Source organism: Geotrypetes seraphini, chromosome 16 (assembly GCF_902459505.1).
Source record: "Geotrypetes seraphini chromosome 16, aGeoSer1.1, whole genome shotgun sequence".
NCBI lineage: Eukaryota > Metazoa > Chordata > Amphibia > Gymnophiona > Dermophiidae > Geotrypetes > Geotrypetes seraphini.
In genome coordinates this window covers 17,276,815-17,304,326 of record NC_047099.1, presented here as the reverse complement: position 1 = coordinate 17,304,326, position 27,512 = coordinate 17,276,815, and the positions used below count along the sequence as shown (strand labels likewise).

Genomic DNA, 27,512 nt, shown 5'->3' with positions numbered 1-27,512 from the left:
CCCTGGGCTGCACAGGCACCCCTAACCAGGGACTCCTGACACAGGGAGGCCCCTGGACCAAAGAGCCCCTGAAACACCTACCCCCCTTCTTTGAAGGACAAAAGGTGCTTATTGTACTTAGTCTAGAGAAGTGGTCTCTGAGTCTCCTCTTCTTCCAGCCTCTCAGGCTGACATCACTGACAGCAGCTGCTCTCCTGACATTTTCCAAGATGGCAGCAGAAGAAAAGAAGCCTCAGAGGATGTTTCAGACAAGGTAACTGTCACTGGTCCTTTGGCAGGGGAAGGAGCAGATGATTAGAGAGTTTTCTGTGTTGGGGGTCACAGGCCAGTGGTTCCCAGGACCAGAGAGCTTCTCTTAAAATAGTAGCGTAGTTAATTTTATTTTCATTTTAAAACATTACTTCCAGTTTACAATTAATTTTTTTAAGTTTATTTCTGTTTTAGGACAAAAGTTTTACTTTTGCTATTTTATTTTGCATATCATTTGGGCATTACATCAGAAGGAAAAAGAAAAACAACTAATAACTAAGAATTAAAAATCTCCCACAGATTTTTTTTTAATTATATGAGGGCATAAGATCAGCTACCCTTCAGCCTGAAGAGGGTAGGCCATATCTCAGGAGTGTATCAGTGCCTCGGTACCTGTACAACGCTTGCCGCTCCTGAAGCTCCATCACTCGCTGACTATGAAGTATCTCCGAGGCTTCATCTGTCACCTTCCTGGCTGTTTATAAAACCAGAAAACAATGTAGAAACCAAGAGATGTCTTTCCATGGTATCATTCAATTTCCTGCGCACACATCTCTCTGCCCTAAAACACACTCAGTAATTAGGTCCCAACCTTCTGAATTACAAAGGTCACATCATGTCAAAGTCCTTCTGCACCCTCAGACCCTTGTGCCATTACCTCAAACCACTTCTGGGCCTGGCACTATATACCCTCACACACAGACCAACAAAACACATTAGAGACATTTTTGCACAATAGCTTAAGGCTGTTTACAGACAGAGCAACAAGAAAATTGACCCTGGTTCCTCCACAAAGAGAAACATCCAGAAAACAAAGAAATTGTGGAGAGTCGATGTCCACGATGAAGGCTTTATTAAAAGAAATAAATAATCCACATAAAAATGTCTAGGGCCTGAACATCTGAACACATATGGACCCAAAACTATAGTCTTCTTCAGGGATCCCTATTTGGTCCTAAATGCAGGCATGTTGATTAGATAATCCAAATAAGGACCCCTGAAGAAGACTATAGTGTTGAAACATGTCCATATGTGTTCAGAGGTTCAGATTCTAGGAGGGGCTTAATCAAAAGGGACATCTAAGTCCGTTTACGTCCAACTCGCAAGTCGTCCAAAGTAAAAAACAGCCTAGAACATATTTTTGAAAATTACGTCCAAAATTTTTTTACTTTCGAAAATTGTCCAATTATACGTCCTGCCGATCTGATCATCCAAGTCGCTAAATCGTCCATCTTTATACCACATTTCCGTCCAACTTTTCATCCAAGTCCAAAACGTTTAGAACAAGCCCTGTTGGACGTGGGAGGGATCTGCAAAGTGATGGACTGAACACCCAGACATGCCACCTAAATAGGGCACTGCTGTGAACTTCACAAAAAAGGATGCCATGTCTTCATCTCACTACAGCTCCCTTATAGATAATGGTGAGCCCCCAAAACCACTTCTAAAATCTCCTAGACCCACCTATCTACCACCCCAATAGCCCTTATGGCTGCAGGAGCCACTTATATGCCAGTACAAAAGGGTTTTGGGGGTGTATAGGGGAGTGCACATGTTTAAGTACCAATGCAGTGATTACGGGGGCTTATGGGCATGGGTTCTCCTCTCTATGGGTCCCTAACCTACCCCCAAGATGATTTAAGCTGTCTCTGTGCTGGACGACTAAGCTTTCCTATGCCAGGCGGCCAGGTGATGATGGTCTGGAGGCTGAATTTTAAAGGTGTGATAAATATTTTTAGGGGGGGTTGGTGATCACTGGGGTAGTGTGTGGGGGTCTGTATTATGTGTTTTCAGTGCTTATCTGGTGACTTTAGGTAGGTTTTTGTGACTTAGACCATGTTTTACATGGTCTAAGTCACAACGTCCAAATTCCGTCGATCATTGGCTGTATAACTTTCGGTTATTCATGCTGTACTACTAAGTCTAAGCCGGCCCATGTCCTGCCCAACTCCCGCCCTCGACAATCCTCCCAAAATGCCCCGTTTAGCTTTGGTCGTTCAGCAGCACTATGAAGGCCTAGGTCGTTTAGAAATATGTCTAAAACCTGTTTTTAGTATCAGCACTTGGACATATTTGAGAAATGTTTGTCCAAGTACCGACTTAGGAAGGTTTTTGGACGTATTTCTCTTTCGATTATGAGCCTCTAGACATTTTTATGTGGATTATTTATTTGTTTTAATAAAGCCTTCAACTTGGACATCTCCACAACTTCTTTGTTTTCTGGATGTTTACAGACAGACTCAGGGATAATGCAAAATCATCAGTGCAGCCAGTTTCTTGCATCCCCTCCCACCCATCACGTGTAGATAGACTTAGAAAAGGGTACTCTCTCTATATTTGGGCTACTCCATTGGAGTGTCAAAAATTTAGACATGAGACAAATTAAAATATTCATGTCACTTCTGCATCAATACTGTCACTTCTGGTCAACCTTGTAAAGTCAGCACCCCTAGGTGCTTGCCTGCTTTGCCTATTTAGATTCCAAGCCTACTGATGGAGGACTTCTCCCCTTGCTGTTCAGTGCTGGTGGTAACCTTTTCTTTCTCTAGCTGTGAACAGAACAGAAGTTTCTTATGGCTTATCCCCATAGATAGGTATGAACATAAGAATTGCCATACTGAAACAGACTGAAGGTCCATCAAGACCAGTATTATGTTTCCAACAGTGGCCAACCCAGGTCCCAAGTACCTGGCAGAAACCCAAAGAATAGCAACATTCCAGAGTTGAGACTGTGATGTCATAATGCCTCATTCCATCAGTGCCTAAGCGCCAACTTCATCAGTAATGTCACAATGGCTTGATTCTCCTATACTTGGCTCACATAAGAGTTGCCTTTCTGGGACAGACTGAAGGTCCATCAGGCCCAGTATCCTGTTTCCAACAGTGGCCAACCCAAGTCTCAAGTACCTAGCTAGATTCCAAGAAGTAATACATATTTTATGCTGCTTATCGACCGAATAAGCAGGGGATTTTCCCAAGCCATCTCAATAATGGCCTATGGACTTCTCTTTTAGGAAATTATCCAAACCTTTTTCAAATCCTGCTAAGCTTACTGATTTTACCACATTCTCCAGCAATGAATTCCAGAGTTTAATTACACGTTGTGTGAAGGGGTTTCTCTCTTATCAACTCTTGCAAGGTCCCCCAGCCCTCACATACACACTCACTCACTCACTCTCCACGCACAGATAGACCAGGTTCTCTTCCTCCTCCCAACACTCACCTGTACCCTCAGGAATACTTAGGGTTGTATTTCCAATGAGCCATCTGTGACAGGGGAAATGAAACACTCGCCCCTGAGGGCAGGTCACCGTCACATAGAGACAGAACCAATTATCCTCTATCCAAAACCGCTGCTTCTCCAACTGCACAAGCTGTATCGATCCAATTTCTTCATCGCTCAACACCTCATAGTCATCTACCTGGAAAGGGCAGCAGGATAGTTGAGAATGGAAGGAGGAAGAGGAGACATGACGGGAAACTGTGAGACATACAGAGACTTCAACCTGCATCTTCCTTATGTGAAAATATTCACTGCTACCTACCAGTGCAATAGCGAGGGTAGGAGGCACTTGGGGCAGTGGCACCCCCGTACCCTCTTCTACACCCCCTCCTTCCGCACTCCCACGCCACACTTGCACCCTCCCTTCCCACCCTCATACCTCTTTAAATCCTCACCACCACGAGCAGTTTCTCAGGCCTGCTGTTCACGCTGGCATTGGCTTTTGCTCTGATGTCACTTCCTGGCCCCGCAACCCAGAAGTGATTTCAGAGGGAGCCAGGGAGTAGTTGCTCATGCTGGCGAAGATTTTAAAGAGGTACAGGGGGCAGGGAAGGGAGGGCACAAGCGTGGCATAGGGGGCAGCCCCCACCAAAATGGCTCCCAGGGCAGTCCACCTCTCCTCCATTACTACCACTGCTAACAACAGCAACACAAGAAAGAAAGTACAGAAGTACATAAACATTGCTATACTGGGACAGACAAAAGTCCATCAAGCCCAGTATGTTGTTTCCACCAGTGGTCAATCCAGGTCACAAAACCTGTCAGAATCCCAAAATAATTAAACGGATTTCTTGCTGGGAATTTGCCCAAATCCAGCTTAATAACAGTTTATGGACTTTTCTTCCAGGAACTTGTCCAAACCTGGTTTTTTTTTTTTTAAATCCTGCTACACTAACCGCATTTACCACATTCTCTGGCAATGAATTCAAGAGTTTAATTAAGGGTTCCTTTTACTAAGCTGCGCTAGCGGTTTTAGCGCGCATTGTAATGCCTCGCGCGCTAGATGCTAACGCCTCCATTGAGCTGGCGTTAGTTTTTGGTGCGTAGTGCGGGGGTAGCGCACGCTAAAAACGCTAGCACACCTTAGTAAAAGGAGCCCTATATGTTAAGTGGATAAATGTTTTTTTCCAATTTGTTTTTACAAAATTACTACTTCGCTTCATTGCATATTCCCTAGTCCTTGTATTTTGGGAAAGAGTAAACAAACAATTCAAGTCTATCTGTTCCACTCCACTCAGGATTTTATAGACCTCTCTCATATATCCCCTCAGTTATCTCTTCCCCAAGCAGAAGAACCCTACCTCCTCTTCTAATAAACTACGCTAGCAGTTTTTAGCGTGGTGAGTCGTGCTGCTCCCGATGCTCATTGAGTTCCTATGAGCGTCAGGAGCAGCGCAGGCCATTCAGCGCGGCCCTCTGCGCTACAAACTGCTAGCTCAGTTTAGTAGAAGAGGGGATTAGTCTCTTTAGCCTTTCCTCATAAGGAAGTCATATTGTCCCCTTTATCTGTTTCATCATCCTTTTCTAATTCAGCTATATCTTTTTTGGAGATGCGGTAATCAGAACTGGATCTGTAAAAAGAACACTACTTTCACCCATCCAACACTAGTTTGGGAATCCACCCCCTTAATAGCAAAAGACCAGGTACGAAGTCTTGGAATAATACTGGATGGCAACCTGTCCCTCTCCGCCCATGTCTCGCAGGTAGTTTTCACATCTTTTTACTACCTACGCCAACTGCAAAGGATCAAACCCTACCTTCCAGAAACAGACTACTGCAATTCCCTATTCAATGGCATCACTGCAAGAGATCTAAAACGCCTCCAAAAAGTCCAGAATCAAGCATTTCGACTCCTATATAACCTCAGCTACCGTGAGCCCATTACTCTGTGCAGCCTAGTGGTTACGGCAAAAAGCGATGCATCAGGGGGGAGGTTGGTTGGAATATGGAAAGCTTATAGATAATTTGATATTCTTATTATGTATTAAGAAATAAGGCATACAATGATTTAATATACTGTTTATTGTTTGATTATAAATGAAAGTTGTTTTTATGCATTTAATTATTAATAAAGGAAAAAAAAATAAAAGTGATGCATCTTCAAAGCCCTGGTCATGACCCACAAGAGATTCCACCAAAAAAACCTCAGCCTACATAGCATCCAAGCTACGCCTATACACCCCTAACCGCCCCCTCTGCTCCAAAGCAAAACAAAGACTCCAGGAAGTACTTCTTCACCGAAAGAGTAGTGGATCATTGGAACAGACTCCCACTCCAGGTGATAAAGGCCAGCAGCGTGACGGATTTTAAGAGAAAATGGGATACTCACGTGGGATCTTTAAGGGAGTAAATTCAGGGGAAGGGATACTTGGAATGAGCAGACTTGGTGGGCTATAGCCCTTTTCTGCTGCTTTTTTCTATGTTTCTAAAGACTCAGCTCCCTGAGTACGGCGCATAAACAATCCTACAGCCATTTCCTACCTCAGCTATGGAACCGACTACCCATACAGATCAGGTCGCTAGACTCACTAATGACCTTCCACAGAACAGCAAAGACCTTCCTCTTCCGCCAATCGGGCCATCAATGACTGCTTCCTCAATATACTTCTCCAAGTACTCGTCGCTATGACCAGTGTGGTCTCTAGAATAAGCTCTGTGATTGTAACCTATTTGTTGTCATGACTAGTCTGTCTTCAAAAGATTGTGAATGTCAATTTGTAACCCATTCTGAGCTTCTGGGAGAACGGGATAGAAATCGAAATAAATCAAAATAAATAAATTTGTTCTGACTGTCCTAAATTAGATTGTAAGCTCTTCTGAGCAAGGACTGTCTATTATTTGTTGATCTATTTAAAAAATTTATATACCATTTAAAACTAAACGATTTACATAATTTACATATACAATATTAAAATAAGATCAAAATAAAAACAAATACATAAGAAAATACGCATGTAATAAAATGAATATACATCCAATCCTCAGGAAATTACCATGGTGAGGATAATAGAGATCACAGATAATTCATCAATTTTAGTGAAAATACCTAAAAGAGAGAAAAGAAGAGAAAAAAAAAGGGAAGCCTGCAGCGACCGATCCCGGTAGCTAGCATGGTGCATAGAAACAAAGCTAAGCGAGATGGTTCAATAGGAGACTACGTCCACTAGGAGAGAGGGAAGCAAAAAAACGATGTCTGCGGCGAGGGCCTCCCAAGTGGCCAAATTATGCACCAAAGATCTCCAGGTCCAAAAAGAGGGAGGCTCAGAAGCAGTCCAGCTTTGCAAAATGCATTTGCGAGCAAGAAGACACACCTTACAATACCAGAGAGGTCCCCCCTTAGGCAGGCCCTGGAAGGCCCCCGATAGGTCTAAAACCAGTTGCACTACGGTACCCGCAATGGGATTCCAAAATAAGCCCCGTAAGTACTGGACTATAGACTGCCAATATACTTGGACCATCCAACAATCCCAGAACTTAAAATATTACTTTTAAGTAGTTCTGGGATATTTCCCTAGAGAAATTGATGACAAATCATCACTGCTTTATATTGGACTCTGAAAGCGACCGGAAGCTAATGTAATTGTTTGAGATACGGTGAAATATGGTCATATTTAGACACACCCATGATCAAGCGTGCTGCTGCATTCGGTATAACCTGCTGCCTTCTGAACAACGCTGCATATGCCTTTCATGATAAGTAGTAGTAGTACAGTGGTAAAAAGGCAGAACGTTTTTGTGTTTTTCCATCATTAGTCTCTCTACTCCAGGGATTCTCAACTGAATCCAAGCAAATTGATCTCATATATCTTCATGGTGGATAGCCTGTTCCAAGGTCTGGGTTTCGAACCGCTTCCCTATACCAGCTGCTCTCAAATCAGTCCTGGGGGACCACTAGCCAGTTGGGTTGTCAGGATATCCCTAATATTTCATCCATGAGACAGATTTGGATGCCTGTCATCTCCGTTGTATGCAAATCTAGTTCAGATATTGTATTGTAGGTATCCTGAAAACCTGATTGGCTAGGTGCAGTTGCGTGGTACCTCCTGTACCACGCAACTGAAGGTGCGTGCGTGGTGGAGGCGTGACTTGGGCAGAACAGGGCAGGCCTGAGGGGGCAGGGCAGGGCTCCCCCCCACAATCCCCATGGAAAGCAAGCTAAGTTATACGTGGGTGGAGGAGGGGTGCTGCTGGACCAGAGGAGCCCTGAACTGAAGGGAGGGGGAGGGGGCATCCACAAAAGTTTGACCAGGGTAGGGTTATCAGATGTCCGGATTTACCTGGAAATGTCCTCTTTTTAGAGGACATGTCTGGACGGCTTTTTAAAACCCGGCATTTTGTCCAGGCTTTGAAAAGCTTTCAGCTGGGAGTGGTGTCATGCGGGGACATCACACCCTCCCGACACCGCTCCAAACAAGTGAACAAGTTGAAGGGGCGGGGCTGGGGCGTAATGGGGCGTGACTTGGGCAGAACAGGGCGGGCCTGAGGGGGCAGGGCCATGGGTCTGGATTTTACTTCCGTAAAATCTGGTAACCCTAGCCCAGGGCCCCCATGGTTGCTTAATCAGCCCTAGCTTCAAGAGTGAAATTGAGCATTCCAGATGAGAATTGTAATTCTTATCTACTATTACTACTAGGGTTACCAAATTTTACTATTGTAAAATCCGAACCCTTAGCCCCATCCCCAGGCTCGGAGCCGCGTTGGGAGGGCATCTGTGCATGTGCAAGTGTGACGCCATGACGTCACACGCATGCTTGTGAAATCACCGCGTTGCATCCCCGCACGTGCAGATGCCTTCCTGACACGGTCCCGAGGTGGAAGCTTTTCAAAACCCAAAGTGCTGGGTTTTGAACAGCCATCCGTCGCCTGGACACGTCCTCTAAAAAGAGATCACGTCCGTGTAAATCCAGACATCTGGTAACCCTAATTATTATTGATTTATATGCCGTGCTGTGCATATTAGAGAGCAGCATGGAAATGGGGGACTGCGAGATTCCTGCAGGTATGGAAGAAGTTCTGCAGAATTTCCATGGGGATGGGAGAAGTGAAAGAAGTTGCCGTGGGATTCTCGATTACTGTAATGCACTGTATAAGGGTATCTGTCCAAAAGATATCTATCGCCTACAATTGACACAAAATACTGCCATAAAAATTATCACAAACAGGAAAAAATTTGATCACGTCACTCCCCTATTTAACTGTTCACTGGCTACCAATTCCACACCATATCATATATAAAATAGCTATCCTCTCTTTCAATACTCAAAACACTAAAGAACCGGCCTTTATCCACAAACTTCTTATCCTACAAGAGTCCTAAGATCCTCTTCCCAGCATCTTCTTCATACACCATCTTTGAAAATCATTAGCACATGTCAGGTCACCTCATTCGCAATTACGGCACCCACGATATGGAATTCCTAACCTCTTTATATCCAGGCAGAAAAAAAATTTAGATAAATATAAGGGAATTATAAAGAGTTACCTTTTCCAAGATGCATTTGACTGTTAAACAAACTTGGTCATAGCCAGAGTGGTTCAATAGTCCTTTCCCTAGTTTCCTTATTGTGGGTTACCTTTTATGTATTCTTTACTCTTAATTTGTAGTTCTCCCAATTTTCCTATTGTTTATGTTGGTCAAGTATTGTTCAGTGGGTATTTATTTGTTTATTGTCTCCCCCTTTTTAATACAAATTGTAAAACGCTTAGAAGTTTTGATTTGCTATACAAATGATCACAAAATAGGTGACAGGTCAAAAGCAAATTGTGATAGACTGAATCACACCTTTTGATGGGAATCCCTGTGCTTGTGTTATTGATACGAACGTATGAATTCAGAAATAAAGGGTTATGGTAAAAAATTTTAATAAGATTTGAGGCCCTTTAGCAGATTTTGTATCCACCAATCAATAGTCCAAGTCTTCCATTTTATTGAATTTTACATACATCCAGATTGGGAGGGGGGATGGGGGGGAGAAAAGATGTTTATATTATTATTGATTTGCGTTTTATCAAAATTTTAATAAACTTGAAACTGTAGTCAAAACCTCTGGTGACTCCAGAATAAGGCTTGGAATGCCCTGAGAGAGGCAGCTGGAGCACCAGACTGAGGCTTGGAACACTCATTGGTTGAATAGTGAATACCATCCCAAAAAATACAGGAAGCTGTTGGGTTTGGCAGGAAACAGATGGCTGCAAATAAGTAAATAATATCATTGGCTCCTGCGGGTACGGGTGGGGATGGGTGAGGATGAAAAGGATTTTAGCAGGTGTGAGATAGATTCCATTGGGGAGGGCAGAGATGGGTGAACTCCTTAGCACATACACATAGAGAGACAGTCCCTTCTTCATAGAGCTTACACTCTACTTCCACAGTCATTAAACAAGAAATTTGGCTGTATAAGAACTGATCAAAAGCCACTACACATTAGGTTGCTTCACTTTACATAACTTGATTTCTCACTTCAGCAGACAGCCCAAAGCAACTTAAAATAATTAATCAGCCAAAACTAGATTCCAATAATAAAAAAGAAAAGAAGGATGGACTTTGAACAGGACATTATCTGCAAGAAACAGGTCTGGCTTTATTCCCAATTTGCATGTTAAAGATACAACAGAAACCAGAGCACAATTCCCTTTTGTTCTGTGCTCTGCCTAGATCAAAACAGGTGGCTGGCTTGTTATAACTCAGCAAACAAAAGCGATAATTTTTATTGCAATATTATGTTTTACTACTGGCTTTTCAAAGTTAACACTTTGTGCCTCGGGTCTCAGTAAATGAGGGCTTGAGCAAAAAAAAAGAAGAGTAGAGTTGGGCAGCTGAAACATTTCATTTTATGTACTTTCCCAGGTCGTTTACAAGAGTTTTCATTTGTATTTTTCATTTTGGGGTAATATCTTTCGTAATGTGCGCACTTTCATGAAAGAGTGGGGCCTATTCATGAAGCAGGCACAGTATCCCTAAGAATCCTTCAATTGTAAAAGAGTCTGTCGTAGGGGAAAACACCCTCAAGGGATTCAAGACAAAGTTAGACAAGTTCCTGATGAACAAGAGCGTACGCTGGTTGGGCTAGTCTCAGTTAGGGCGCTGGTCTTTGACCAGAGGGCCGCCGCGTGAGCGGACTGCTGGGCATGATGGACCACTGACCCAGCAGCGGCAATTCTTAAGTTCTTAGTGAACACTTCCACACAGGAAAAAAAAAATTACAATTTCGGTGTATTTTTCTTGTCATTTGCACCAAAACAACATTTCAAATTTATCAGGATCCTTAGAAAATAGAACTAAATAATAGATTACGTGGTCGTGTGTGAAGGGGAAAGGGTGGGGATTGATGCTGTAGAGCAGTGGTCGTTACACTTGTACGTCACCAAAAATGTCAGAGAGCAAGCCATATGCCAGGGGTGTACTAAATGCCCAGTTTATACTACTACTAATAATAACAGTTTATATACCGCAGGACCATGAAGTTCTATGCGGTTTACAATGATTAAAAAATGCTACAAGTTGAGTAGAACTAACATAGTTAGAGATTAGTGACTAACAGAGATCAGTTGTTGTGGGAGAGGTTGTGCAGATCAGCTACCTAGGTATTTCAAGAACAGATATGTTTTTAGGTGTTTCCTAAATTCTCCATAGTTATTTGCATGCATAAGTAATTTTTCCATATCCTTGCCCCATAATGCTGCTTGATAAGAGAAAAGATGCCGATGATGTCTTTTAAATTTACATCCTCTAACCGGTGGGGAGACAAACTTCTCTTATGTCTATTGGTTGAGAAAGAGAAGAGGTCAGTTATATATTTAGGGGCTAAGTCGGGTTTGGATCCAAGTCGGGTGGGCAGATTTCTTCCTCTCCCACCTGGGCGATCCAGTTCTTTTCCCTGGCACTCCAGTGTCTCAAGCACATCATCTCTCTATCACACTATCTCTCTTCATTTATCTCCCCCTATGTTCCCTCCCCTCCCCACCCCGCGAGCTCCGCTCAGCTGGTACGTTCCTCCTATCTGTGCCCTTCTATTCCTCTGCCAACTCAACTCCGTCCCAACAAGCTACCCAAATCCCTATGGCGGGCTCCGTCTCTAGCAGTGTTCAAGGGCCAGTTAAAAACCCCACCTCTTTGAGAGTGCTTTCAACTCCTAACTCCTCTCACCTCACCCATCCCCAACCCTATGTCCTGTCAGTCTGTTCAAGTTAGATTGTAAGCTCTTCTGAGAAGGGACTGCCTATTAAATGTTAAAATGTACAGCGCTGCATAAACTATATAAGTGATAAATAGTAGTAGTAGTCAAGCGGCCCCTATTCCCACCTGGACGATCTGCAGCCTTCCCCATCCCCACCCGCTCGGCACTTCAGTGTCTCAAGCCCACCGCTGCATACCTTATAGAGAGCCGATCTTCGCTGGCAGCGAACAGCGTGACTGATACACACTGCTTACACTGACCCCACAGCCTTCTTCTGATGCACTCTGCCTATGCGGAACAGGAAGTTGCATCAGAAGGAAGGTTGTGGGGCTGGTGAAAGCAGCATCAGCCATTCTAATTGCTGACGGCGAAGATCAGCTCTCTAAAAGGTATGCGGCAGGAGATATTTCAGGAGTTTTTAATCTGGTGGGATCCCCACCAGCTACTTGTAGATGTGCTGTTACTGGGTGGGCTTGAGGCCACTGCCATGTGCACCTATGGGTTAGGGAGAGCAGAACAGAGAATCCAGGTATTTGAAATTACCAATACCCACAATGCTCACTGCTGCCACCAGCCCCAACTGGAAATGTTACATAGAAACATGATGGCAGATAAAGGCCAAATGGACCATCTAGTCTGCCCATCCACAGTAACCATTATCTCTTCTTCTCTCCAAGAGATTCCACGTGCTTATTCCAGGCTTTCTTGAATTCTCCACCATCTCTTCCAGGAGACTGTTCCACGCATCTACCACCCTTACTATAAAAAAGTATTTCCTTAGATTACTCCTAAGCCTATCACCTCTTAACTATGCCCTCTCATTCCAGAGCTTCCTTTCAAATGAAACTCGACTCATGTGCATTTACATCACACAAGTATTTAAACGTCTCTATAATATCTCCCCTCTCCCTCCTTTTCTCCAAAGTATACATACTGAGATCTTTGCATCTGTTCCCATATGCTTTATGACAAAGACTACGCACCATTTTAGTAGCCTTTCTCTGAACTGACTCCATCCTTTTTATATCTTTTTGAAAGTGCAGCCTCCAGAATTGTACACAATATTTTAAATGAGGTCTCACCAGAGTCTCATACAGGGGCATCAATACCTCCTTTTTCCTACTGGCCAATCCTCTCCCTATGCAACATAGCATCCTTCTAGCTTTCACCATCAACCTTTCAACCTGTTTGGCCACCTTAAGACCATCACATACAATCGCACCCAATTCCCGCTCTTCTGTTGTGCACATAAGTTCTTCACCCCCTACACTGTACCGTACCCTCGGGTTTTTGCAGCCCAAATGCATGACCTCGCAAAGTAAGGTCCCCACCCAGTAGTCACTACCTTTCTTTGCATCATTTTCAGCAGTAATGAAAGATATGTAAGTTATTTTTCTTTGTTCAACCATGAATAGGAGTGCAACGGATATGAACATCATCTGTCAAGGATGTCACAATGGAAAAAAGGTCGAGAACCACTGCCATACAGCAACAAGGTGATAGAGGTGGTAGATTTGTCTCAAACAATGAACTACAAAAAAATAAAAAGAAACCAGTTCTCTATCGAGTCTCCCTTAGTCCATTCCAAATCAAAACATCCGAATATATCGGGAGTGTTATCCACTTTCTAATCTCTCTTGATGTATACTGATCATATGATCAATGAAAAAAAAGCAGTGAAAGAAAACACCTTCACAAGGGAAGTTTTAGGGAGGGACCAGTACATGGAAATTTTAATTTATTTTGAAACCACATGGGAAATGTCAACGTTGTTGACAAAAGGAAGTAGACAAAAGCTTGGCTCCCCCCCCCCCCCCAAAGCAGGACTTGGTTGCCCACATTTACTTTCGCTGAGATCATTTTCCTGTACCTTTCCTGACGTCATATGCAATTTTTTCTTAAGTTAGTCACCCTTATCTTATCTGTCTATATACCTCACTTTTGTTTATACCCTATGATGTTTATGACAATGTTTTAACATGTATTGTGTTGACATTGTAAGTAGCACATTATGAATATTTTTACTAGGGCTGTGACATCGGGGTTAAAGTCAGAAGCATTTTGGGTAGAGTCAGAACCAGTAATGACGTATCCACTCCATCGTCAAAATAAAAAATATGCTTTATAATATGAAGTATGGTATATTTATATCATTTTTTTACTTAGATATATAGTTTCAAGTTTATTAGGTTTTTATATACTGCCTATCAAAGTTATCTAAGTGGGTTTTACAATCAGGTACTCAAGCATTTTCCCTATCTGTCCCAGTGGGCTCATAATCTATTTAACCTGGCTGGGGCTATGAAGGACTGATTGACTTGCCCAGGGTCACAAGGAGCAGCGCGGGGTTTGAACCCACAATTCCAGGGTGCTGAGGCTGTAGCTCCAACCACTACACCACTGGTCAATACTATAATAATTTAAATTATATTTAACAGTATTTTAGATCAGAACAAAATATTTTTTCAAGTTGGAGTCAGACAGCAGAAGAATCGGAATCGAAGGATTGGTGTACCGATTCCACAGCTCTGATTTTTCCTGCTGTAATTGTCTATTGATTGTATCCATGTTATTCTTGTTGTACACCACCTTGGATGAATTTCTTTGAAAAGGCAGTAAATAAATCTTAATAAATAGCCCCCAAATGACAAGAAAAATCCCTGAAATGCCATTTACTTTTTTGGTTTCTGCTTTCCTTCCTCTTAAGACTCTTTCCAGGATTTTTCTCTCCTCCTTTTCAGCTTTCTTCAATTTACTTTTCTACCTCTATGTTCAGATTTAACTCATTCTTACTATCTAGTCTTCAAGTTCCCTATCTTTTACGGTCTACTAGCAGCTTTCCATCTCTTTCCCTCACCCTGGCTCTCCCATTTTACTTCCCCTTATTCCCAGTCTTTCACTAATTCTGCCTTCTTTCTCTCCCCCTTCCATACAATGTTTGCCCCCTATCTGCCCTTTCTTTCCCTTCCATCATTCCCTTTCTCCCTCTTCCATCCAGCATCTGCCCCTTCTTTACAGTGTTTGCCTCCTCTCTCCTCCTTTCCATCCAGTGTCTCCACACTCTCGGTCTCCTTCCATCAGTATCTACTTCCTCCCTTCCTCTCTCCTTCCCTTCTGCCACCTCTCTCCTTTCACCTCCCCCTTCCATCATCTCCCTCTTGCCTCGCCCCTCTTCCATCCAAGCTTCAGTCTCCTTCTATACAGCTTACTCTCCCCTCCCTTTTCAATCTGTCTCCCTTCTCTCCCTTTCCATCAATATTCCTCTCCTCTTTGTATTTTAATGTCATTGTTTTTTGTGAGCTGTTCATTCTGCTCCAACCCCACGATTATTAATCCAGTAAATAGACATCGCCTGATATTTTGTTTGTGTACTGTTATTTTAATTTGTTTTACTCTAAACATAGAAAGTGCTTGCAGGACTGTACATGTTTCATAGGCAGTAGATGATAGAGCTGTTTGGGGAGGCTAATGTGGGGTGTTTCAAGGTAAAATTTTATATTTTGTATATCATATGTATTTTTATATTTTGTATGTAAGTGTGTAACTCGCCCTGGATAAGGGCGGGGCTAAATAAACAAAATAAACCCCAAATCCATGGGGTGAGAGGCAACACCTGTGTCAGCAGGAAAGAGACAGTGGGGGGCTCTTTTGAAGGAAGAGACACCTTCACTGTGTCTCTGGTGCAGGTGTAGCAGCTGCTTTTCCTAGTACCTGTTACTGATGGTATTATGCATGCTGGATACACTCCAGGGAATTATGTGCCCCAAAAAATCATCATCATAAACAATGCACTAAAATAATACAAAATATTAAACAAACCAATGTTGTCAATAGTCTGGAAATATATGCAGTTACTTTAACACTTGGCTTTTGGTCAACGTTAGGCTCCTCCTCCCCACTCCCCCCACCCCAATCCAGCATCTTCCAGTTGGCCATATGAATAGGGTTAACAGAGTTCTTCTCCAGGAAGAGAGGGCACATAGCCCCCCGCCTTGTCCCACCCCATCCCATTATGCCCCTAACCCTGCTCCCCTCATCTTTCCCAAGCTAGGGCGCGTGTCTGGAGAGTCTCCGAGCATGCGCAGATGCCACTCGATGACATCACACATCGCTGCATACCATCTGCATATGCTCGGAGGCCCTCCAGACACAGCCCCAAGCTCAGGCAACCCAGGCACACTACCAGACTTTAAAATCCATCCAGGCACCTGGACAGTCCTCTAAAAAGAGGACACACACAGGCCCCAAACCTCTTGTCTATTTTTGCCAATATTATATGGTAGGTCCCAGGAAGCAACAGTAACAAAGGCAGCAATGGAAGGGGGAGGTCAGGGGAAAGCTGCAGTGGGGCTGGGGGAGGCTTGGAGATCATAAGTAATGAACTTATGATATTGCATAGTGTTTATATGGTAAAGTGCTGCATAGTGTTTATATGGTAAAGTGCTTTGGATACAAAAATTTAGCAGAACGGAAATGTGTAAATTTGGGATGATAAGCACCTTAGGAACCACTCCCTCCGTGGACTTATAATGTCATCTGCCCCTCCCAGTAGAGGATGAAAGAATTCATCACCATTCCCGACCCCACGGGAAACCATCTCCATGTCATTCTTTAAGGAGAGAGGGTGGAATCAAGCATATGAATGGGCACAACCACTGACCCTCAAGCCTTGCATTGAAGAATGCTGGTGTAGAAGGACTGAGGTTGAGAATGACATGGGATGGTTAGAATACAAGACCATAAGTGTTGCCATACTGGGATAGACCTTAGTCCATCAAGCCCAATTTCCAACAGTGGCCAATTCAGGTCACAAGTACCTACCAGAAACCCAAAGAGTAGCAACATTCCAGAGCTGAGACTGTGATGTCATAAAGCCTCATTCCACCAATATCTAAGAGCCAACCTCATCAGTGATGTCACAATGGCTTCATTATCTTATATTTGGCTCACATAAGAATCAGAGTATGAATGAGCACAGCCACTGACCAACATGGCTTCTGCAAGGGAAGATCGTGCCTGACGAACTTATTGAAATTCTTTGAAGGAATTAACAAACGGATGGACAAAGGGGACCCCATAAACATCATATACTTAGACTTCCAAAAAGCCTTTGACAAGGTACCCCATGAACGCCTACTTTGGAAACTGAAGAACCATGGGGTGGAAGGAGACATACACAGATGGATCAGGAATTGGTTGGTGGGTAGGAAGCAGAGGGTAGGAGTGAAGGGCCACTACTCGGACTGGAGGAGGGTCACGAGTGGTGTTCCGCAGGGGTCGGTGCTTGGACCGCTGCTATTCAATGTATTTATAAATGATCTAGAAACAGGGACGAAGTGCGAAGTAATAAAATTTGCAGACAACACCAAACTATTTAATGGGGCTAGGACTATAGAAGACTGTGAAGATTTACAAAGGGACCTGAACAAACTAGGGGAGTGGGCGACAAGATGGCAGATGAAGTTTAACGTAGAGAAATGTAAAGTCTTGCACGTAGGAAACAGAAACCCGAGGTACAGCTACACGAGGGAGTGCTGTCATTGAGTGAGAGTACCCAAGAAAGGGACTTGGGGGTAATAGTGGACAAGACAATGAAGCACAGTGTGCAGCAGCTACTAAGAAAGCGAATAGAATGCTAGGTATAATCAAGAAGGGTATTACAACCAGAACGAAAGAAGTTATCCTGCCGTTGTATCGGATGATGGTGCGCCCGCATCTGGAGTACTGCATCCAATATTGGTCGCCATACCTAAAGAAGGATATGGCATTACTCGAGAGGATTCAGAAGAGAGCGACACGCTTGATAAAGGGTATGGAAAACCTTTCATACGCTGAAAGATTGGAGAAACTGGGGCTCTTTTCCCTGGAGAAGTGGAGACTTAGAGGGGATATGATAGAGACTTACAAGATCATGAAGGGCATAGAGAAAGTGGAGAGGGACAGATTCATCAAACTTTCAAAGACTACAAGAACAAGAGGGCATTCAGAAAAATTAAAAGGGGACAGATTCAAAACCAATGCTAGGAAGTTCTTCTTCACACCTGGAATGCGCTTCCAGAGGGTGTGATAGGACAGAGTACGGTTTTGGGGTTCAAGAAGAGATTGGATGATTTCCTGAAGGAAAAGGGGATAGAAGGGTATAAATAGAGGATTACTATCCAGGTCCTGCACCTGGTGGGCCGCCACGTGAGCGGACTGCTGGTCATGATGGACCTCTGGTCTGACCCAACAGAGGCATTACTGGTGTAGAATGCTGGTGTAGAAGGAACGAGATTGAGATAGACACTAAAGAATGACATGGGATGGTTTCTCGCGGGGACGGGAACTGTGATGAATTCTGTTTCTGTTACCATGTCATTCTCTAGCACAAAGTCAGCCACTATAAGAGCACCGTGGCTTTTAGTTTCAGTTGTCATTAGCTGCGTTCCATGCTCGCAGAGGCTAGTTTGCTTGGAGGTACAATACAATCTTTATTTAAATTATTATATGATCTTTAGCTTGGATGCTATTTGGATGATTCTAAGGAATTTCCAGCCTCTGTTGGGTAGAGTGAAGATCCAGTGTTTTAAACAAGCTTGTGTTGAGCAGAGCCTAGATTCTGTTAGAGGAATGTGTGGTCATTTCTTTCAAGCACAAGTACTGCTTCACTTATAGTTTTAATAGGGAAATGATATTACTATGAAATGAAAAGAATCTAAGAAACATATGCTTGATTGTCCTCGCATTCAGGAACATTGTGGAAACAGAACAAATTCTAACCGAAATATATATCTATTAATATCACATTCGTACTAGAGCAGAATGTTAGAATAAATGCAGTCTACTAACCCGTAGATGACCCTGGGAGGCTGCAAGCACATTACACTCAATGTCAGAAGGAAAAACAGGGCAGATGACATTTAATGTGAGCAAGTGGAGAGGAGATTGAGAGGGGACATGATCAAAACATTCAAGGTACTGAAGGGAATAGACATAGTAGATAAGGACAGGTTGTTCACCCTCTCCAAGGTAGGGAGAACAAGAGGGCACTCTCTAAAGTTAAAACGGGATAGATTCTGTAAGGAAGTTCTTCTTCACCCAGAGAGTGGTAGAAATCTGGAACACTCTTCCAAAGATTGTTATAGGGGAAAACACCCTCCTGGGATTCAAGACAAAGTTAGACAAGTTCCTGCTGAACCAGAATGTACGCAGGTAGGGCTAGTCTCAGTTAGGGTGCTGGTCTTTGACCAGAGGGCCACCATGTGAGCGGACTGCTGGGCACGATGGACCACTGGTCTGACCCAGCAGCGGCAATTCTTATGTTCTTATAAGTGCAGACTGATGCATGTGGGGATGAGGAATCCGAATTATAGCTAGGTGATGTAAGGTTTCACATCAGAAGTCACTGGCCAGGAAAAGGAAACAATAGAATGTTAGGAATTCTCAGGAAAGGAATGGAAAACAAAAATGAGAATGTTAATAATGCCCTTGTATTACTCCATGGTGTAGCCACACCTTGAAAACTGTTTGCAATTCTAGTTACCTGGGGGCATGGCCATGGGTCCGTAGCCCTAAGCCATTGGGATGTATGAAGGGCCAGCATTGTTAGTAGACTGGCCCATAGACAACCCGGCAGTGGGGCATCACAGGGGGCACTGCAGTGAACTTCACATAAAAAGGCCCGGGCATACATCTCACCATAGCCCCCTCATATTGCATGGTGAGCCCTCCAAACCCTATCCAAAACCCAATGTACCCAACTGTACACCAACACCAACATGGTACAATGGGATTAGGATGGGGTTTGGAAGGCTCACAAATTCTACCATAGATATAGGGGTTAGAGTGGAGTACAGGCTTGCATTCCCATCTCTAAGGCTCACTACACCGCCCACCAGGCTACTTCAGTAACCTTGCTGCTCTACTAGGACTATACCTGAAGCTATCATACAGGTATGATACAAGCATACCAATCAGGAGCTGCGTGTCAAAGCAGTTCCTGATTGGTGAGGCCCGACTTTAGTACAGGAAGAGGCGGTCGGAGCATACATTGAGTGATATCCTTCACTCACCGGCGCTCCGGCTGCCCTCTCCTGTCTCCCATGCCTAAAAAACGTATTCGCGTTTTTTAAAAATTCGTAGGGATTCCTAGAACAGAACCCCCGTGAATTTCAGGGAGTACTGTACTTTGAAACCCTCAGCTCAATGTGCGGTAGCTGCTAAGAAAGGGAATAGAATGTTAGGAATTATCAGGAAGGGAAAACAGAGATGAAAATGCCCTTGTATTGCTCTATGTCAGGGACGCACCTCAAATATCGAGTGCAGTTCTGGTTGCCATATCTCAAGAAAGATTTAGTGAAATTAGAAAAAGTACAGAGGGCGATAAAAATGATGGGATGACTTTCCTATGAGGAGAGGCTAAAGCGGCTAGGTCACTTCAGCTTGGAGAAGAGATGGCTCAGGGGTGACAAGATAGAGGTCTACAAAATAACGAGTGGTGTGGAAAGGGTAGATGTGAATTGCTTGTTCACTCTTTCCAAAAATACTAGGGAATATGCGATGAAGCTACAAAGTAGTAGATTTAAAACAAACCGGAGAAAATATGTAACACGTGTAATTAAACTCTGGAATTTGTTGCCGGAAAATGTAGCTTAGTGAGTTTTTAAAAAAAGTTTGGATAATTTCCTAAAAGAGAAGTCCATAGGCCATTATTGGGAAAATCCACTGCTTATTCAGATGATAAGCAGCATAAAATCTGTATTACTTCTTGGAATCTAGCTAGGCACTTGAGACTTGGGTTGGCCACTGTTGGAAACAGGATACTGGGCCTGATGGACCTTCAGTCTGTCCCAGAAAGGCAACTCTTATGTGAGTCAAGTATAGGAGAATCAAGCCATTGTGACATCACTGATGAGGCTGGCTCTTAGGCACTAATGGAATGCGGCATGACATCACAGTTTCAACTCTGGAATGTTGCTATTTGGGTTTCTGCCGGGTACTTGGGACCTGGGTTGGCCACTGTTGGAAACAGAATACTGGGCTTGATGGATCTTTGGTCTGTCCTAGCAATTCTTATGCTCTTCATGAACCTAGGTTCTGTTTTGTTCTCCTACATGTTGATGTGTAGAAATAAAAATCATCTGAGCACCAGGCTAGTGTTTATTTAAATATCAGGTCTACAACATCAATCTAATTTTTTATTCTGGATTATGCATTTAGGCTGGTATAATGCGCACAGTGTGGATCAGTGCCCAAACTCCTTCTACTTTATTTTAGTAAGAATCATCTATAGTTATAAAATTGATTATAGAAAGTGATAAATAGAAAACAGGAAACATTCCAGTGCTATCTTATAATATTAACTTTCATACAGTTTGGGTAGGTATAAAAAGCTGGTTATAATGATTTCATCACAATCGTTTGGGGATTCTGACTGTTTCATTAATATAAAACGGACTGGGGCTGCTGGCTAGTATGTATTCCTTTCTTTACTGCTTGGGTTCTCTCATCATTTCTATGGCTTTGATATCTTGCCCATTTTGCTTATGTGTTCCTTCGGTCATTGGTATTTTCAAGTGCTTGCTTTCATGATTGTTCTGATGCATTATTCTCTGTACGTCATGTTTGGTTGCCCTTTGTCTCAATAAACATGATATTAAAAATAATAATAATGATTTAATGACATGTTCTCACAAAACTCCTAATACAGAGGAGATGTAGCAACATCTACACTGACTTGGGAACCTACACATGTTGGTCTTATTGGGAAGCCCTTGTGAAAATGACTCTTCCAGTTGTCAGCCTATGTCTGCAGTTCCCAGGACTGGGGCGTAATCGCTTGAGGGCTCAGTTGTGGGCTGTGGGCTGCAAGCTCTGACGTCCCCAAATAGTCTACATTCACAACACCAAACTTTAGTGTTTGGTTTTGGCCGCAGTTTCAGTTTTGGCCAAAAGTGTTTAGACAGGTTTGATGGCAGTTTCTAGGTTTGGCTGACCTCAATATTCAGCTGTAAGCGTGTTGTTCTTATCTCTAACCAGTAGGCTGTATCTCCACTCAAATGCCTCTGACATTCTCCCTCTGCACCACTCTCTCTTCATTTCAGATCCTAGAAAATTCAATGTATTTGCAGAAGGTGGCGTGAAAATACCCTGACCCAGTACCAGACGTTTGGCAGATTGCTTGATAGGCCCTCAGAACTCCCTGGATGAGTCTACTGCTACCCACATTCCAGCACCAAAGTTAATTGGCAACAAGTTTCTGGCCATGAAACTTTTGGTTCGGTTCCATCCTCCAGTGCACCAGCAATCTCAACACACAAACTGGCACCCAATGGGGTGTCCCGGTGTCTTTTATGACATCATAACACCAGTCAGACTCACACATTATTAAAGCCCCTCATAAGCTGCATCCTAATTTGGCGCTAAACATGTTTCTTTGTCCCACCTACATCTATAAAGTGTTGCTTAGAATTGCCCCATCAGACTGGAACGTACGACACTCAATGAAGATTTAATAAGTATCACTAAACCTTAGTGGAAGAAGGATTATGGTACCAATGAACATGCATAAGATAAATTTGCACATTCTGGGTATCAAATGCAATCTATATTTTCAAAGCACTTAGACTTACCAAGTTCCATAGGTTACTATAGAACTTTGTAAGTCTAAGCGCTTTGGAAATATGCCTCAAAGTGTCTATAACATATGCAAAATTATATCATGTATATGCATTGTAGTAATCTCAAAAACACGACGAGATAGGTGTGCCTTCAGGACATGGCTAAGAAAGTACTTTGTTACGAATGACATACAGCAGGGTCTCCCCACAACTGGCCCTGAAGATCCCACAGCCAGTTGAGTTTTCAAGATATCCACGATGAATACCCATGAGAGATATTTTCATGCATTCGCGACCTAGAATATGCTAATTTATCTTATACATGTTCATTGTACTGAAGGCTTTTCTTTTATCTCAAGTCTTCCCTCAATCATATTTCAGGTTTTGGAGAGGGATGAAGCCAAAAACTGCACCAACTTGTTTTGCTGTTCTGTTCCTCAATTAATTACTTTCTGTTTTTATAGATGTATTATTCTTAGGGAACACATTTGATGCTTGATGATTTATGTTTGTATGCATACTTACAGCATATTTTATGTAAACCAGACTGGTGATATCAAATACCTGAATAAATTAAAACTACATAATGGCCAGCCCCCAGGACAGGTTTAGAAATCCCGGACAAAGAGTCAAACAAGATTAAGAATCCTGCAGGAACAAAATACATTGTGGACTCTTTAGGGACTGCATTTTTCCATAAAGGACGGGGGAAAGAATATAGCAGTGGGGATATACTATCACACATTTGGCCAGGACAAAGAAAAAAAAAATCCATGGCACACCAATAGGGGTTGGGACTTGTATACACTTCTCCCTCCGCAATCACGGTTTTTAGCTTGCTGGCTCCTCCCCCAAATGACGTCAGCTTGCATAGAGGAATCGCTGATTCCAAATGGTTACAGGGAAAATCGCCGATTCCCGGCATTTTCTTCACCGTGTTGTGCCTCTCCTTCAGAAACAGGCCAGGCCTCCCACCATGTTATTCGCGGTTTCACCATATTCAAGATAGCTTTTAATAGAAAACTGCAAATAACATATGGAAAAGTTATTCACGGTTTTTCTGCATTCGCGGGTCTGTTAATCTCCTATCACAGCGAATACGGAGGGAGAAGTGTACCCCTTTTTATAGTTTTACAACCACACTCAAAAGTGGTTTACATACAGGTATTTCAAACATTTTCCCTATCTGTCCTGGTGGGCTCACACTCTTTAATGTACTACTACTATTTATCACTTATATAGTGCTGAAAGGTATATGCAAGTGCTGTACATTTTGACACTTAGTAGATTGCCCAGAATCGCAAGGAGCAGCGCAGAGTTTGAACCCACAAGCTCAGGGTGTGAAGGCTGCAGCTCTAACCACTACACCAACCTCTCCTCAGAAATTGGTAACACAATAACAATTTGAGATTTCAGTTATCCCAATTAGTTCAATATCTTATCAGGGCACACTAGGGAGATAACATTTCTAGATATTATAACTCTTCCTGGATCCAATGAAAGAGAGCTATTTTCATTCACTTTCACTAGAACGATCGAGAGAAATAACGTGTGTGCAGTTTCAGAAAACTTGCAGGGCAGCTCCCCAATCCTTCATCTCTTTAAAATCTTCTTGTCCTTCCCTATCAGTTAGGTATGCAAATGCTGGAATTGTAAATATATTGCAAACGACAAGGCACGAGTCCATTTAGGACCAGATAGATACAATGCAAAAACCAGCTTATGAGAGATGGATGCAAATACGACTTCCTTCCTGACAGGTTGGGCCCCTTTCATAAGGTGGCTGTCAAGGTCACTGAGCAAATTAGGACTGAGGTCTGCATCCCTTCAGTGTCAACCTTCCTGAGGCACATCCCAGAATTGATGGCTTCTAAGACTCCACTTTCTTTGATTCATGTACACCGTTCAATAGGAAGTTTTGGTACTTCCTACAAAACTTGGTACAAGAGCATAGGTAGAGGTTGTGTTGGGCAGAGGGTTGCAGCACCACCCTTCCAAATGTTGTAGGTGCTAATGGGCCCCTGTCCCACCATTGCCATCTTTGCGTTTCCCCTCCCACTTAAGCAGACTACCCACACTAATAGGCAAGGGGTAATGGTGATGGGGGCGTTAGAAATAATAATCATAACATAATCAAATGTGATAATGCTCCAGGATTGGCGCTTGAAGTCGAAAGACATGGCGGAGCTGGAAAAGTTAACTGATGAGCATCATGGACAAGAACTATGGACTCAGATATGATTTTAAACATGTGAGGAAGAAGGTGGGGGGGTGCATAATCTAGCTAGGTGGGTTTTCATGCTTTTTCAGTCTGCTGGCCTAAAATGGACTTACATAATGTGGACTGCTCTGTTTGTTGGCTGTGGTTGGGATTTTTATTTGGGGGGTTGGTATGGAGGGGCCTTGGGTACTTGAGGAGGCAAGGTCATTACTGTTGTATAATTGTTGGTTCAAAGTTATTCTTTCAATAAAAAAATGTATTAAATTTAAAAAAGTGCAACAACGGCTGGGAGGTAGGACTGTACACTTCTCCCTCCGTATTCGCAGGGGATGTGGGCAGAACCTAGCCGTGAATACCGAAAAACTGCAAATAACTTTTTGCATGTTATTCGCAGTTTTTCGGTAAAACCTAAAAAAGATAATAAACCATGAATAACCCGACCTGCGATTGCCGGGAGCAGCGATTTCCAATGTGAAACACCGGGTTCAGTGACGAAAATCAGGGGGCGGAATCAGCAGCCGAAAAAAATCACAAATAAGCCAATCCACAGATACAGAAACCGCAGATACGGAGGGAGAAGTGTAGATCAAATTTAACGTGGACAAGTGCAGAGTGATGCATGCAGGGGCAAAGAACCTGCTAAAAGGTAGACAATGCTTGGTGCCATTTCAGGAGTCGGCAGCACCCAGGCAAATGATCCTTGGAGGCATTGTGAACAGCGCGATAAATCCTTAGCTCGCTGTAAGGCAACAGTCAAAAATACAAAACAGAATGTTGAGAATAATTTGGAAAAGAATAGAAAACAAACCAGAGAATAAAATGCTGCTGTCCCTCAAAGTACAGAGCAGTTCCGGTTTCTCTATCTGAAGGCATAGGACAGAACAATAGATGGCCATCATAAGAACACAAGACTAGCTACATTTTCTTATGCAGTGCCAGTGCTTTGGAATAAACTCTGAGGAGCATTGCAGCTTTGCACTTCAATATGAATTTTAAGAAATGACTAAAAACACATTTATTTGTACCAGCATTTGGACTGGTGTAAGATTGTGAAGGTTGGTACTGTTCTCAGAGCGTGATGTAATGAAGCTTTCATGTTATCAAGATAGGTGCTTTGTACTGTGAAAGTTATATTGTACGCCGCAGAGGTATATGTGGCATAAAACTTTTAAAGAAATATAAAAGGTTCAGAAGAGGGCAAGCAAACAGATCGAAAGGATACAAAGACTCCCTTGTAAAGAAAGGCTAAGAGATTAGGGCAGTGGATCCCAACCCTGTGTTCTGGAGGATCCCCAGGCCAGTCGGGTTTTCAGGATAGCCCTAATGAATATGCATGGAGCAGATTTGCATGCCTGGCACCTCCTTTATATGCAGATCTCTCTAATGCATATTCATTAGGGCTATCCTGAAAACCCGACTGGCCTGGGGGTCCTCCAGGACAGGGTTGGGAACCACTGGGTTAGGGCACCTCGACAGGGAGAAGAAATAGCTGAGAATGAATATGGTTACAGGTCTATAAAGGGATGGAACTCCTCTCATATGAGGAAAGACTAAAAAGGTTAGGGCTCTTCATCTTGGAAAAGAGACGGCTGAGGAGAGATATGATTGAAGTCTACAAAGACTAGGGGGCACTCAATGAAGTTACAGGGAAATAAATACTTTTAAAACCAATAGAAGGAAAAATTATTTCGCTCAGAATGCATTGCCAGAGGTTATAGTAAGAGTGGTTAACTGGTAGTAGCTGGTTTTAAGAAAGGTTTGGGCAATTTCCTGGAGGAAGAGTCCATAGTCTGTTATTGGGACAAATATGGGGGAAGCTACTGCTTGCCCTGGATCGCTAGCATGGAATGTTGCTACTCTTTGGGATTTTACCAGGTACTAGTGACCTGGATTGGTCACCGTAAGGATGGGCTACTGGGCTAGATCCTATCCAGTCAAAAGCGCGCAGACAAACCCGCCCAGACAATCGCACACAGGATGTCAGTGCGCTGGATTAGAGAATGACACGGTGACAAAATTCATCACCGTCCCCGTCCCCGCGGATAACTGCGGGAAACCATCTTCATGTCATTCTTTAAGGAGAGAGGGAAGAATCAGAGTATGAATGGCCACAACCACTGACCCTCAAGCTTTGCTTTGAAGAATGCTGGTATAGAAGGACTGAGGTTGAAATAGACACTAGAAAATGACATGGGATGATTTCCCGCGGTTATCCGCGGGGACGGGAACGGTGAAGAATTTTGTCACCGTGTCATTCTCTACGCTGGATTTAAACAGTATTTTAAAGCACTCCAAGGGAGGGTGTGTGGGGGGGAACCCCCCACTTTACTTAGAAATGTTGGGGGGGAGGTAGAACCCTCCCATTACAGAAGAAACAGTAATTTTTCCCTAAAACACAGGGGAAAAGCCTGTTTCCTCTGTAATGGGGGGTTACCCCCCCAATGGAAGCGCCAACATTTCTAAGTAAATTGGGGAAGTTCCCCCCCTACACCCCCCCTTGGAGCACTTTCTAATATTGTTTAAATCCAGTGCGCTGACGTCCTGCGCGCGATTGTCTCGCACGGTTTCATCTATGTACCGGGCTAGATGGACCATTGGACTGACCCAGTAAGGTTATTCTTATGTTCTATAAAATTAGGAGTGGACTGGATAGATAAATAAGAAACTATTATTCACCTTGCAGAGATGTTACTGGATTCCTCACTCCTTTTCCAGTAACAGCCCAAAGTGAATTACACTGAAGTATTTTAGGTATTTAACTTGTCCCCTGAGGCCCTGGGCTTAGAGAATCTTAACGCAGGACTTTCGCAGAGGCTAAATCCAGAGTCAACACTGCACAATTTAAGGTGCTCTTGAATATTCTGTTTTGGGTTGTGCGCTGGTGTTTGCATTATCATGGTGTTACCTGTAAAAAGTTTAACGCAGGAGCGCTTACCGTTTCCCATTTAGGAGGCGCTAAGTGCTCCCACGTTAATTCATCGAT

General features: G+C 43.2%; 1 protein-coding gene across 1 annotated transcript in view; it reads right to left on the bottom strand.

Moving 5' to 3' along the window:
• Window positions 1-27,512, bottom strand: part of ALOX12 (arachidonate 12-lipoxygenase, 12S type) — a 99,710-nt gene that overhangs the window by 64,956 nt on the left and 7,242 nt on the right. The window contains exons 2-3 of the mRNA XM_033925159.1: window positions 3,473-3,671; window positions 643-724 (exon numbers count right to left, since the gene is read on the bottom strand). Of these exons, the coding sequence (XP_033781050.1) occupies window positions 643-724; window positions 3,473-3,671 (281 nt within the window). The remainder of the gene's footprint in view (window positions 1-642; window positions 725-3,472; window positions 3,672-27,512) is intronic.